The sequence below is a fragment of the Carettochelys insculpta genome, chromosome 11 (genome assembly GCF_033958435.1).
Source record: "Carettochelys insculpta isolate YL-2023 chromosome 11, ASM3395843v1, whole genome shotgun sequence".
NCBI lineage: Eukaryota > Metazoa > Chordata > Testudines > Carettochelyidae > Carettochelys > Carettochelys insculpta.
The window spans coordinates 548,781-563,319 of record NC_134147.1 but is presented as its reverse complement, the minus strand read 5'-3'; the positions used below and the strand labels follow the sequence as shown (position 1 = coordinate 563,319).

General features: G+C 62.3%; 2 protein-coding genes across 8 annotated transcripts in view; one reads left to right on the top strand and one right to left on the bottom strand.

The window, feature by feature from the left end:
• The first annotated feature begins 1,460 nt into the window (after window positions 1-1,460).
• On the top strand, window positions 1,461-8,926 carry INKA1 (inka box actin regulator 1). Its single transcript, XM_075006039.1, has 2 exons — window positions 1,461-1,597; window positions 7,941-8,926. Exons 1-2 carry the CDS (start codon window positions 1,547-1,549, stop codon window positions 8,865-8,867), a joined length of 978 nt encoding a protein of 325 aa, XP_074862140.1. The 5' UTR covers window positions 1,461-1,546; the 3' UTR covers window positions 8,868-8,926.
• Window positions 8,927-12,123: 3,197 nt separating this feature from the next.
• Window positions 12,124-14,539, bottom strand: part of UBA7 (ubiquitin like modifier activating enzyme 7) — a 32,834-nt gene continuing 30,418 nt past the window's right edge. For all 7 annotated transcript variants that reach the window (XM_075006022.1, XM_075006021.1, XM_075006025.1 and 4 more), the window contains exons 24-26: window positions 13,694-13,795; window positions 13,181-13,281; window positions 12,124-12,431 (exon numbers count right to left, since the gene is read on the bottom strand). In XM_075006022.1, coding sequence (XP_074862123.1) covers window positions 12,305-12,431; window positions 13,181-13,281; window positions 13,694-13,795 — 330 coding nt within the window. In that variant the 3' untranslated portion in view covers window positions 12,124-12,304. The remainder of the gene's footprint in view (window positions 12,432-13,180; window positions 13,282-13,693; window positions 13,796-14,539) is intronic.

Genomic DNA, 14,539 nt, shown 5'->3' with positions numbered 1-14,539 from the left:
CCAGCCTGACCCTGGGACCAGCTGCACGCAGCATGTGCCATGCCATCCACCCAGCCCCTCTGCTGGGCCCGCACCCCACTGAGGTGGGCAGAACAAGGCTGGGAAGGAGCAGAGGCCGGGAGGGGTTGTGGGCTGGGGGGCTGGTCCCTGAGTGGGGTGATTTGTGGGGAGCTGGCCAGGGCACAAGGCTCCTGGTGTTTGGCTGGACACAGGAAACGTGGCAGGAAGCAGTCCTGAACCCAGCGGAGGCCCCGGATCTGAGCACGGGGCCATGGCCTGGCTCCCAGGGGTGCAGACGGGTTACATCATGGGGGGGGGGGTGCTGCCACACAAGACATTTGGGAGCCACTGCTTTAAATTCTGATGGGTAAATACCTGTCCCATGGTGGGGTCCCAGAGGGGCCATGGGGCTGTCCCAGAGCAATGTGGATCAGGGGTCTGGCTGATGCTACCATGCTGGGGAGGAGGGGAGCCATGGTCTGTCCTGACCCTTCCACCCAGGACACCTGCAGGGCAGCCCAGAGCATAGGCATGGAGTGGGGCAGGACAGCTCAGCAAGTGGCCCTCCAGGGCAGGGTCAAACCCTAGCCAGAGCCGGCTCACCACCTTGCCAATGGAGGTCTAGGCTACACTGCCTTGGTCACAAGGGGCCTGTTCCTTGCCCAGAGTCAGGGACGGAAGCCAGGAGTCCTGGTGCCAGCGGTCTGGCACCCCTGTGGCTAGCTGGGCAAGGCCAGGGACACACCCGCACACACGTGCAGTCTGACCAGTGCACAGACATGTCTGCAGAGACACGCGTGCACAGACAGACAGACCTGCGCACACACCCCTGCGGCCCCAGAGGGTTTCTGACCTGGCGCCTGAAGCTCAAGGGCCTCCCCGCAGGAGACGCGGGCTCGGGACCTCCCTTGCCATGGCCCCCTGTTGTCTTCACCAAGCCCCCCAGCCAGCAGCTTCCGCCCTGCCAAGCTGCCTCCAGCCCCGTACAGCCTGGGGCATGTCCCCTGTCGCTCTGAAGGGCCTGGCCGCCGAGGGGCAGCCCCAGAGGCCGCACACAGGGCACCGGCAGAGGGAACGTGGCTTGAGTGTTAGACCCCACCAGGCCCCACGGCCCCCACCTACTGCTCTGCCACTGGCCGGCCACGGGGAGCAGGGGGCTGCCCTCGGCTTCTGGCCCCCGCTGGAGGCAGAGGAGGCGCCGCCCCAAGAGGGAAGCGCTCGGGCGGGCGCATCAGAGGCAGGCGGTGCTGGCACCCCGCGCCCCTGCGGCCGCTCCCCGGGGCTGGGGGTAGCGCCTGGTCTGGGACCCGGGACGCGAGCCCGGGCAGGGCCCCTCGCGCCGTCTGGCCCCGGCCAGCCCCGGGAGTCACGTTACTGCGGCCGCCCATTGGCCCGGCGCGGCCCGGGGGGGGGGGACAGATCGGGGCTCATTGGCTGCTCCGGGGCGGGGGCGGGGGCCGGGCCTGGGACAAGGAGCGCCCGGGACCCCGCTCGCAGCTCCGGGCCAGCGCCGAGCGCCCTGGGCTCTGCCCGCCGCGCCCCCGCCATGCGCCGCGCCCGGCTGGACGCCTCCCTCGGCCGCCTGCGGGCAGAAGTGGTGAGCGGGGCGGGCGGGGTGTCCGGAGCGCGTCTGGCACCGGGGCTCGGCTGCCCGCCGCGCCGGGACAGCCAGGAGACACAGGGGCCGCTCCCTCGGCTCGGCTCGGCTCGGCTCAGGGGGTGCCCGGGGCTCTGCCCTCTCCCGCCGGGACCCCCGCACTCCAGGAGGGCCCTCCGGAGCCCCGGCCCGGAGACTCTCCGGCCCAGACCCTGCCCTCTGCGTGGGGCTGGGTGCCCCGAGGCGGCCCTGCCAGGGGCGTGGGGGACCTCCCGGCTAGGCGCGGCTGGAGAATCGCCGCCACAATTCCAAACGTGACCAGGGACCTGGGGACTCACGTGTAAAGTCCGAGGGGGGGAACACCCCTCGCCCGGGCGGAGGGCCCTGGTGCCCAGGGCAGTGCCCCCCCATGGCCAGGCAGGGGCCCTGGTGCCCAGGGCAGTGCCCCCCATGGCCCTGGTACCCTGGGCAGTGCCCCCCAGCCAGGCAGGCAGGGGCCCAGGGTGACTCTGGCACCTCCCATTGCTGGTCTCCAGGCTCCCCAAATCCCTGGGCATGTCTGAAAATCTGGGTGCTAGCCATGTGCTGGGTGGACAGTGGGCACAGGGCAGGGACCCTTGGCACTCACCTACACGTTTATCCACATGGGATATGTGCTCAGCATTGGGGGTTGGGGCATCTCTGTGTGTGGGGCAGGGGCAGGATTCCTTCCCCCACAGGCTGTTGACATGAAGCCATTTTTGTTGGTTTACATCTGATGTCAAGAAACTGCCCAAGAAGTGGTTGTTGTGTGACGGGATAGTGACATCAGAGCTGGGGAGCCAATCAGCTACCACAGATAGTCAGGTCAAAGATGGGGGAGCCAATTGCCCACTAAGGACAGTGATGTCAGAGCTGGGGGAGCTAATCCACTCAATGGGTATAATGACATCAGCGCTGGAGAGCCAATCAGCCTCTGGCAATAGTGAGGTCAGAGCCTGGGGGAACCAATCAGCCACTGAGAATAGTGACATCAGGACTGGGGAGCCAGTCCGCGCACACTAGCCCTGGTTCGGGCCTGACTGGTGGTGGCAAAGGTGCAGGTCTACCGCCTGTAGGCCCTGCGCATCCCTGGGCTGGGGCTGAACAGGCGTCTGTGCTGGGACTGGGGCCCTGGTTCTGCATTCTGGCAGGGCGATTTCCCCGGCTGGCACTGGGTCAGCCCTCTGGCAGTGCTGTGCAAACCCAGCCCCAGTTCAGCACGGAGCTTTGCCAGAGCCAGGTGACTGATGGTTTCTGTAGCACTCTGGAGCCCAGGCTGCTGGGACCAGCTGCCCCAACCACCTCTCCAGAGCTGCATTTATCCAGGGCCCCAGCGGGCACAGCCCAGAACACCCTGGGAATGAATGGGAAAGGGACAACTATGCTAACTATGCTCTGGGTCCTGCCAGCCCTCCAGGGCCCAGGGCAATCCACATGCCCCATGCCCAGCTGCTCTCACTGGGGGCAGCAACTTGTTTTGAGGACAAAGCGAGTGCCCCTGGAGTGAGCCCTGTTAGGGACAGGGTGGAGGGGACTAGGTCAGTGCCCCCCTCGAGGTGCAGTGGGGCAGGAAGGACCCTGGGCTCAGGCCCCCAGGGTCTGGGCTGTGCCAGGCAGAGGGGCCAGGCTGCAAACTGCCAGTGTCTCCCTGCGCGGGAAGTGCAGCCGCACCCTGACTGGGGTGCTGCACAGGGAGGTGTGGCGGTGAGTGGGCGTGGTGGGGTGTGGGGGTGGTTGGAAGCAGGAAGTGCCCCACCCCAAAGCATGGGGCTGGCAGCACCTGGGAGCCTCTCACAACAGCCCTCCTGCTCTCATGGCCTTGTGGCTCGTGGGCAGCATGCCAAGCACTGCCTGGCCTCAGTCAGGCCCATGGCTCTCTGTCCCCTCCCATTACAGCACTTCCATGCCAGCCACCTACGGATGCAGTGCTCAGCAGTCTCAGAGCAGGCATCCTGGGTGTGCTTCCCTGCTGCAGGCAGGAGTGGAGCCTAGCAGTTAGAGCCAGGCCCAGTTCAGTTCTCAGCTCTGACACAGTGGCTGGGTGTGCCTGGGACAGCCCCAGCCCTGCTGTCTGCCCAGCTGCCTGGCTGTGGTTGCAGGGGATGGCCCAGACAAGGGCCCTGAGGCTGGTGCCCTGCATGTGCCTGGCTCCACTGAGCCATTCAGCTCCCTCCTTCCTGGGCCCAAGGCCTGTGCTGGCTGAGTGGGACAGCTCCAATGGCTCCCCTGAGCCCAGGGCGCTGCCTCGGGCTGCTCCTGACCCTGACTGCCAGCCTCCTACCCTGCACCACAAGGACTGGTGGGAGTCAGGGTCCCTCCACATGCCCTCTGCCCCCACTGCTGGACTCTTCTGGACATCCAGCGTCCCTGGCCAGACCTCGCTTGCAGCTGCCATTTGTTTGTCAGGTCCCAGCGGCTGCAGCTGCCGACAGGGCGGGGCGGCTGCTTGCTCACCCCGACATGCTGCAGCACGCGGGCAGGGATGGGCCCGCTTGGTGCAGAAGCGGCAGGAAAGTGGTGCCCTGGGGCTGGGTGCACGTCCGGGCAGGGGGGCCATGCACATGCCACTCCCATCTCTCCACACCCAACCCAGGCAGACGCTGTTGCAGCTGCAGCGACCACTGCCTGCTTGGGTGCTCAGGCCAAGCCAGTCCCCCGCCCCGGCCAGGCACTGCAATTGCTGGAGAGGGGACAGACTCAGCCCCCAGCTCTGGAGACCTGGGGCCCAGCTGGCTTCACTACCTGGAAACCCAGAGCCTGGTGAGTTGGCTGGGGCCTCCTCTGGGGGCTGAGCAGTGTAGAGATCACTGGTGTGGGGTGGGGATGAGGTAGGAGTGTATAGGGAAAGGGCAGGGGGGCGTGCATGGAGAGAGGAGCGGAGACAGGGGAGGGCACAGGGCAGGGTGTAAATGAGGCTGTGGGTGCACATCAGGTTGTGGGGATGGGGCAGGGTGTTTGGGGGATGGTACAGGACAGGGTGTAAATGAGGTTGTGGGTGCACATCGGGGTGTGGGAATGGGGCAGGGTGTGTTTGGGGGAGGGCACAGGACGGTGTAAATGAGGTTGTGGGTGCACATTGGGGGTGTGGGGATGGGGCAGGGTGTTGGGGGGGCACAGGGCAGGGTGTAAATGAGGTTGTGGGTGCACATTGGGTATGGGGATGGGGCAGGACAGGGTGTAAATGAGGTTGTGGGTGCACATCAGGGTGTGGGGATGGGGCAGGGTGTGTTTGGGGGGAGGACACAGGGCAGGGTGTAAATGAGGCTGTGGGTGCACATTGGGGTGTGGGAAAGGGGCAGGGTGTGTTTGGGGGAGGGCAGGATGTAAATGAGGTTGTGGGTGCACATCGGGGTGTGGAAAAGGGGCAGGGAGTATTTGGGGCAGGATGTAAATGAGGCTGTGGGTGCACATTGGGGTGTGGGGATGGGGCAGGGAGTGTTTGGGGGAGGGCACAGGGTAGGGTGTAAATGAGGTTTTGGGTGCATATCAGGGTGCGGGAAAGGGGCAGGGCGTGTTTTCGGGAGGGGACGGGCAGGGTGTAAATGAGGTTGTGGGTGCACATCGGGGTGTGGGGATGGGGCAGGGCATGTTTGTGGGGGTACATGGGGGCATGAGGACAGGACAGGGTGTTGATGGAGGCCTAGGGATGGGACAGGGAGTGTAGGAGGGGAGGCTGTGAGTACATAATGGGGGCACATGGGAACAGGGTTGTTTTGAGGTGTTGTGATCGGTGACGGGGAAGGGGCTGTTGGAGGAGTTGGGTGGCAGCTATCAGTTGTTCAGACAGTGACGGGCATTGTTGGAGGTGTTGCAATGGGCGATGGGGCTGTTGGAGGAGTTGGGTGATGGCTGTTGCAGGTTCGGACAGCGACGGGCATTGTTGGAGGTGTTGCAGTGGGTGATGGGGCCCTTGGAGGAGTTGGGTGATGGCTGTTGCAGGTGTGGACAGTGACGGGGTTGTTGGAGGAGTTGGGTGATGGCTGTTGCAGGTTCGGACAGCGACGGGCATTGTTGGAGGTGTTGCAGTGGGTGATGGGGCCCTTGGAGGAGTTGGGTGATGGCTGTTGCAGGTGTGGACAGTGACGGGGTTGTTGAGTGGCAGCTGTCGCAGTTGTTCAGACAGTGATGGGTTGTTGGAGGTGTTGCAGTGGGTGATGGGGCCCTTGGAGGAATTGGGTGATGGCTGTTGCAGGTGTGGACAGTGACGGGGTTGTTGAGTGGCAGCTGTCGCAGTTGTTCAGACAGTGATGGGTTGTTGGAGGTGTTGCAATGGGTGATGGGGCCATTGGAGGAGTTGGGTGACGGCTGTTGCAGGTTTGGACAGTGACGGGGTTGTTGGAGGAGTTGGGTGATGGCTGTTGCAGGTTCGGACAGCGACAGGCATTGTTGGAGGTGTTGCAGTGGGTGATGGGGCCCTTGGAGGAGTTGGGTGATGGCTGTTGCAGGTGTGGACAGTGACGGGGTTGTTGAGTGGCAGCTGTCGCAGTTGTTCAGACAGTGATGGGTTGTTGGAGGTGTTGCAGTGGGTGATGGGGCCCTTGGAGGAGTTGGGTGATGGCTGTTGCAGGTGTGGACAGTGACGGGGTTGTTGAGTGGCAGCTGTCGCAGTTGTTCAGACAGTGATGGGTTGTTGGAGGTGTTGCAGTGGGTGATGGGGCCCTTGGAGGAGTTGGGTGATGGCTGTTGCAGGTGTGGACAGTGACGGGGTTGTTGAGTGGCAGCTGTCGCAGTTGTTCAGACAGTGATGGGTTGTTGGAGGTGTTGCAATGGGTGATGGGGCCATTGGAGGAGTTGGGTGACAGCTGTTGCAGGTTTGGACAGTGACGGGGTTGTTGGAGGAGTTGGGTGATGGCTGTTGCAGGTTCAGACAGCGACGGGCATTGTTGGAGGTGTTGCAGTGGGTGATGGGGCCATTGGAGGAGTTGGGTGATGGCTGTTGCAGGTTTGGACAGTGACGGGGTTGTTGGAGGAGTTGGGTGGCAGCTATCGGTTGTTCAGACAGCGACAGGCATTATTGCAGTGGGTGATGGGGCCCTTGGAGGAGTTGGGTGATGGCTGCTGCAGGTGTGGACAGTGACGGGGTTGTTGAGTGGCAGCTGTCGCAGTTGTTCAGACAGTGATGGGTTGTTGGAGGTGTTGCAGTGGGTGATGGGGCCCTTGGAGGAATTGGGTGATGGCTGTTGCAGGTGTGGACAGTGACGGGGTTGTTGAGTGGCAGCTGTCGCAGTTGTTCAGACAGTGATGGGTTGTTGGAGGTGTTGCAATGGGTGATGGGGCCATTGGAGGAGTTGGGTGACGGCTGTTGCAGGTTTGGACAGTGACGGGGTTGTTGGAGGAGTTGGGTGATGGCTGTTGCAGGTTCGGACAGCGACAGGCATTGTTGGAGGTGTTGCAGTGGGTGATGGGGCCCTTGGAGGAGTTGGGTGATGGCTGTTGCAGGTGTGGACAGTGACGGGGTTGTTGAGTGGCAGCTGTCGCAGTTGTTCAGACAGTGATGGGTTGTTGGAGGTGTTGCAGTGGGTGATGGGGCCCTTGGAGGAGTTGGGTGATGGCTGTTGCAGGTGTGGACAGTGACGGGGTTGTTGAGTGGCAGCTGTCGCAGTTGTTCAGACAGTGATGGGTTGTTGGAGGTGTTGCAATGGGTGATGGGGCCATTGGAGGAGTTGGGTGACAGCTGTTGCAGGTTTGGACAGTGACGGGGTTGTTGGAGGAGTTGGGTGATGGCTGTTGCAGGTTCAGACAGCGACGGGCATTGTTGGAGGTGTTGCAGTGGGTGATGGGGCCATTGGAGGAGTTGGGTGATGGCTGTTGCAGGTTTGGACAGTGACGGGGTTGTTGGAGGAGTTGGGTGGCAGCTATCGGTTGTTCAGACAGCGACAGGCATTATTGCAGTGGGTGATGGGGCCCTTGGAGGAGTTGGGTGATGGCTGCTGCAGGTGTGGACAGTGACGGGGTTGTTGAGTGGCAGCTGTCGCAGTTGTTCAGACAGTGATGGGTTGTTGGAGGTGTTGCAATGGGTGATGGTGCTGTTGGAGGTGTGGGGGTGAGTGATGGGACCTTGGGATGGCGATGGGGTTGTTGTAGGTGTTGGGAGAGGTGACGGCGATTGCGGCTGTTGGGATGGAGGAGGGGTTGCGGAAGTGCAGGGGCGGCTGAAGGCTGAAGAGGCTGCTGGAACAGGGATGGGGCTGTAGCACAGACAGGAGGGGTGATGGGAGAAAGGGCTGCTGCTGCGGGGACGGGTGCAGGCTCCCATGCTACCGGGCAGCCCAGGCTGCCAGACCATAGCCCTGAGGACCTCACCCCCTTCCTCTCCCCACAGCTGTGCTTGCGGGAGGCAGGGGACACGCTGCGGGAACAGATGCAGTGCATGATGCAGACTCTCCGGGAGCTGAAGCGGGCACCCGGCCCTGGCCCTCGGCTGAGCCCCCCTGAGCCAGCACCACCTCTCCTGGGGCCCTGCTGGGAGCGGCCTGCAGAGAACCGGGCATCCGCCGTCTCAGAGGCGGACTCAGCCTGCTGCCTCGAGCTGCCGGAGGAGGAGGAGCGTGCACCGCCTGCCAGCGAGAGGAGCCTGGAGTTTGACTCGGGCTACTCGGAGGCATCAGGGGGTACGTGGTGGGAGGAGGAGGGGCCAGTGGTGCGCAGAAACCCCCTGCCCCCCTGCCAGCGGGCACACAGGCTCTCCACAGGTGGCTTCCTCCGCAGCAGCCCTAACCAGGGCCCCGGCCAGCGAGTCCGGCCCAAGTCCACCTCGGACGCCTGCCTGGAGCAGTGGCGGGTGCTGGAGCCAGCAGATGGGCGGGACTGGACGGTGGCACTGCTCTCTCAAAGCCGCAACCGCCAGCCCCTGGTGCTGGGCGACAACTGCTTCGCTGACTTGGTGGAGAACTGGATGGACTTGCCCGAGGAGGGTGCCCCACTCCACCGGCCACCCCCAGAGCTGCCCCGACGCCTGGCCAAGCCTCACGGCTTCCTGCTCAGCCTCTCGGGCAACATGCGGCGCAAACTGGCCAGCCTGGCACGCCCCAAGGGGTCCCCTGCCCCCCGACCCAGTGGGCACGAGTCCCCCAACATCCAGCGCCTCTCGTGCCCAGGGGCCCCAGCTGGGCGGGCCCGGGGGCCCCTCTTCCACCAGTCGAACAGTGATATTGCCCACCTCAGCATGGACTGCACCCGCTTTACCGCCCTCTTGAGCAGCCGCAGTCGGCAGCCAATCATCTGCAACGACATCATTGGCTACATTTAGCCCCACCCCCAGCGCACTTCGTCCTAGCTCTGCAAATAAACAAAGAGCTTTTGTAAGGACCCTATAAGCGGAGCGTGGCTCTGGTGGGGGGCCAGGCTGGGCCCGGGGGAGCGGCGGGGACTACGCTGGGTGTGGCTGGAGCCTGATGGCGTGAGGAGGGTGCTGGGTGCAGCAGGCCTGATATCTCGCTCCATGTGTTCCTGTGGGAGTGGCCACACAATGGGGGGAGATTGAGTGTGGCCTGCACAGCTGGAGCAACCATCTCCACTGTATGCATGCACACAGTGCGTGCACACGCACATCCAGAGCGCACACCTGCACCAGCGCACACAGGGCATGCACACAGGGCATGTACACGCCTGCACCAGCGCACACAGGGGATGCACGTGTGCGCACACACACACACACACCCCCAGTGCACATGCCTGCACCAGTGCACACAAGGTATGCGCGCGCGCACACACATCCAGTGCACACGCCTGCACCAGCGCACACAGGGTATGCACGCGCGCACACACATCCAGTGCGCACGCCTGCACCAGTGCACACAGGGCATGCACAGTGTTTACACATGCACATCCAGTGCGCACGCCTGCACCAGTGCACACGGCATGCACACAGTGCGTACACATGCACATCCAGTGCACACGCCTGCACCAGCACACACAGGGTATGCACACACACACACCTCCAGTCTGCACACCTGCACCAGCGCACACAGGGTATGCACGCGCGTGCACGCACACACGCGCATATCCAGCGCGCACACGGTGTGCATGTGCACACACAGTGCCCATGCCTGCACCAGCACACACAGGGTAAGCGCACGTACACACACACACACACACACACACACACACACACACACACACACACACACACACACACACACACACACAAAGAGTGCCCATGCCTGCACCAGCGCACACAGGGTATGCACATAAGAACATAAGAATGGCCATACTGGGTCAGACCAAAGGTCCATCAAGCCCAGCATCCCATCTGCCGACGGTGGCCAATGCCAGGTGCCCCAGAGAAGGAGAACAGAAGACAATGATCAAGTGATTTATCTCCTGCCATCCATCTCCTGCCCTTGTTCTGAAGGCTAGGGCACCATACTTTATCCCTGGCTAATAGCCATTTATGGACCTAACCTGCAAAAATTTATCAAGCTCTTTTTTAAACCCTAATAGAGTCCTGGCCTTCACAGCCTCCTCGGGCAAGGAGTTCCACAGGCTGACTGTGCGCTGTGTGAAGAAAAATTTCCTTTTATTAGTTTTGAACCTACTACCCATCAATTTCATTTGGTGTCCCCTAGTTCTTGTATTATGGGAAAAGGTAAATAATTTTTCTATATTCACTTTCTCCACACCATTCATGATTTTATATACCTCTATCATATCGCCCCTCAATCGCCTTTTTTCCAAACTGAAAAGTCCCAGTCTCTCTAGCCTCTCCCCATATGGGACCCTTTCCAAGCCCCTAATCATCTTAGTCGCCCTTTTCTGAACCTTTTCTAATGCCAATATATCTTTTTTGAGGTGAGGAGACCACATCTGCACGCAGTACTCGAGATGTGGGCGTACCATAGTTTTATATAGGGGAAGTATGATATCTTTTGTCTTATTATCGATCCCTTTTTTAATAATTCCTAACATCCTATTTGCCTTACTAACTGCCGCTGCACACTGCGTGGATGTCTTCAGAGAACTATCCACTATAACTCCAAGATCCCTTTCCTGATCTGTCGTAGCTAAATTTGACCCCATCATGTAGTACGTGTAATTTGGGTTATTTTTTCCAACATGCATTACCTTACACTTACCCACATTAAATTTCATTTGCCATTTTGCTGCCCAATCACTCAGTTTGCTGAGATCTTTTTGTAGTTCTTCACAATCCCTTTTGCTTTTGACTGTCCTGAACAACTTGGTGTCATCTGCAAGCTTTGCCACCTCACTGCTTACCTCATTTTCTAGATCATTGATGAACAAGTTGAACAGGATCGGTCCCAGCACATGCACGTGCGCGCGCGCACACACGCACACACACACACACACACAGTGCCCATGCCTGCACCAGTGCACACAGGGTATGCACATGCACGCACACACACACACACACACACACACACACACACACACAGAGTGCCCATGCCTGCACCAGCGCACACAGGGTATGCACATGCGCACATGCACACGCACACACACACACAGTGCCCATGCCTGCACCAGCGCACACAGGGTATGCCCATGCCTGCACCAGCGCGCACACACACACACACACACACACACACACACACACACACACAGTGCCCATGCCTGCACCAGCGCGCGTGCGCACGCACACACACACACAATGCCCATGCCTGCACCAGCACACACAGGGTATGCACACACACACACACACAGTGCCCATGCCTGCACCAGCGCACACAGGGTATGCACACACACACACACACACACACACACACACACACACACAGTGCCCATGCCTGCACCAGCGCACACAGGGTATGCACATGCGCACGCGCGCACGCGCACACACACACACACACACCCAGAGTGCCCATGCCTGCACCAGCGCGCGTGCGCACGCACACACACACACACAATGCCCATGCCTGCACCAGCACACAGAGGGTATGCACACGCACGCACGCACACACACACCCAGAGTGCCCATGCCTGCACCAGCGCAGACAGGGTATGCGTGTGCACACACACACACACACACACACACACACACACACAGAGTGCCCATGCCTGCACCAGCGCACACAGGGTATGCACACACTGTGTGGGCGGACGCTGTACAGCACAGGGTGCACCCACTGAAAGGCTGACCCCTGCTCCCCTTGCCAGCTGTCAGGGGCCTGCTGGTGGTCGTCCCAGGCTGTGCTGCCTAGAGGGGGTGCGTTACACAGGGGCCGGCAGAGGCAGAAGCTAGTGTGGCTCCTAGGAACTCACCGGCGCCGGGGGGGCGGCGGCTCGTGGGGCCATAGACCAGGGCCAGAGAGACGTCAGCTGCCGGCCCAGAGGGCTGGGGTGACCTACCTGCCGGTGAGCTGTTTCTTGCGTTTCTGCTCTGACCCCTACCTGCCCAAGGCTGCCAAGCCCAGCCCCCATGGTTCAGGCAGCTGCGGGCTGAGCCCCATTCTGAGGCACAGCTGGTGCTGGTGCCAGACTGCCCTGGGACTAGTGGTTCTTGAATCTCCCCATTAAATCCCCTTCCCCCTACATAAGGAGCAGCCCTGTGGCTCCTACTGCTGTTTATTAGTTGTGGGAAGGCCCTGTTCCCAGTGTGCCTGTCCACATAGGGGGCCGGCCTCCTACTGAATGCCTGGGGGGCCCGTGGCTCACAGCCGAAGCCCCCCAGCCTGGCTAGGCCCATGGAGGTGCCTGGCAGTAGGCAGAGCCCCCGGCATTGCCTATGGCTCAGGCGCAGGGCAGCTGGACGTGCACGGGGGGTAAGATGTCGTCATCCTCACAGACCAGCTCCAGCACCAGGACCGTGGAGGGCTGAATGGCGGCTCCAGGGAGGTCGCCCGCCAGCTGCGTCAGCCTAGGGAAGGGGACAGTGACTATGCTATGGGGCCACCAAAAAGGGCCAGTCCAGTGCCTGTGTCCAGGCCTGGGGGTGTGGAGGGGAAGGGAGAAATTGTACCAGTCAAGCCCCCAGCAAGCCTGTGTCAACTGAGCTGCTCGGGTGGGCAGGGGTCAGGTATCCAGAGTATGTATCTGGCTCCCCATGCCAGCCTGTGGGGCTCAAGCCCTGCTCTTAGGCAGGCTCCTCCAGGCCCCTACGCTGGCCCCAGGCCAGCCCTGCTCGGAGCTGGGCGGGGACTGGTGAGGGCTGCCGGCTGGGGGAGCTGCCATGGCCATTCCTGGGGGTGATGCCATCTGGCCCAGGCCTCCCGGCTGAGCACAGCCAGCAAGGGGCCCAGCGGGGGTCCCATGCAGGAAGCAGGATGTTTATGCTGCACGTCAGGCCTGCTGGGGATCAGCCACGCAGCTGTTGGGAGAGCCAGGCAACTGGAGCTGCGCCGCGGCCCACGTGGGCGGGGGGCAAGGGGGGGCGGAGCTGGAGGGCACCCTAGAGAGCAGGGGGAGGGGCAGTACAGGGAGCTGGAGCTCTGGTAACTGAGGTCGGGGGAGGGGGTGCATTACACGGGGGCCGGCAGAGGCAGGAGCTAGTGTGGCTCCTAGGAACTCACTGGGGCGGGGGGCGGGGGGGGCGGGGGCGGCTCGTGGGGCCATAGCCTGGGGCCAGAGTGAGGTCAGCTGCCGGCCCACAGGGCTGGGGTGACCTACCTGCGGGCGAGCTGTTCCTTGCGTTTCTGCTCTGACCAGAAGCTGGCATAGAGGATGGCTGCCCCAGACAGCACCATGCGCACTGGCAGGCCCTGCACCCTCTGTAAGGCAGGAGAGGGGTTTGGCCACTGGCTCTGGCAGTGCCCAGTGATGGACCGGGTCAGTGCCAGGCTACCCTGGGCTCACGTCCTAGGGCCTTTTGTTGAATAGGACAACACTGGAAGTGGAGGGTGCTCCCCAGTCGCTGCTGGGTCTGCCCTGGCCATTGGCCAGCCCTGGGGCTGGGGGCACCAGTGCCAAGCCAGAGCTGGGCATGTTTTCCAGGAGCGGGTGCACAGCTCCCCAGCACAAGCCCTGGCTGACCATGCACAGACCAGGCCAGCACGCCCAGGCCTCCCTGGAGAAACCAGCTGGTACCAGGGCCAGCGAAGTGTAGCCTAAAACCCTCCCAGTAACCAGCTTGGAGGCACGGGGCAGGGGAAGAGGACAGGATGTCTGTCCAGGGCAACTCACCTGCAGCTGGGCCAAGAGCTCCTGCAGGCTCAGCTCCTCCCCGTCAGCACCAATCCCTGACACCTCGATCCGGTGCCAGCAGCTCCATGTCTCCTGGCCGTACTGGGTGGGGACACGCAGGCAGGCTGACACCCTGCCCCAGCGTGTGCCAGCCTCCTGCCGTGCCCCCCCACCCCCCACCCTTCTACAGCCGCCACAGGCCCAATGCCCTCCAGCTCCCGGCTGTTCTCCCCTCCCTCAGCATAGCACCTGCTCCGGGCATGGCCACATAGGTTGCCACTGACCCTCGGCAGTGATGCCCGGCCCCTCATTGCTCTGCTCACAAATACAGACCTGTGGGTCAGGAGAGAGGGTCACAGTAAGCTGGGGGGGGTCTAGGGCTGGGATAGCAAGGGGCTGAGGATCAGGAGTGAAGGCACCGGCAGAGCGGTGGGGGAGCCCAGGACTAGGCTAACGGGTCTGCGGGTCGGGCATGAGGGCATCAGCAGAGCTGGGCAGCCTGGGGCTGGGCTTGCAGGGGGGCTGTGGGTCGGGGGGGGAGGGGCACGAGATGCAGAAGGCAACGCAGGATACATGGCTGGGGATGGGGACCAGGGTGGCCAGGCTTTTTGCCAGGCCAGCGTTCTGCCTGCTCTGTGGGGAGCTGGGGGTCCCTGGCCGGCCAGGCTCAGTCAAAGGCTGTGCCTGGGCCTACAGTTCCCCTGTAATCGTTGCTGTGCTGGTTCAGCTCCACTGCTCCCCCCGTGACAGAGCGTCCGGGCTGCGGCAGTCAGCAGAGCAGGGGCTGGCCAGCCCTACACAAAGCCCCATTGAGGCAAGGTCCCCCTCCACCACAATCAGCCCCTT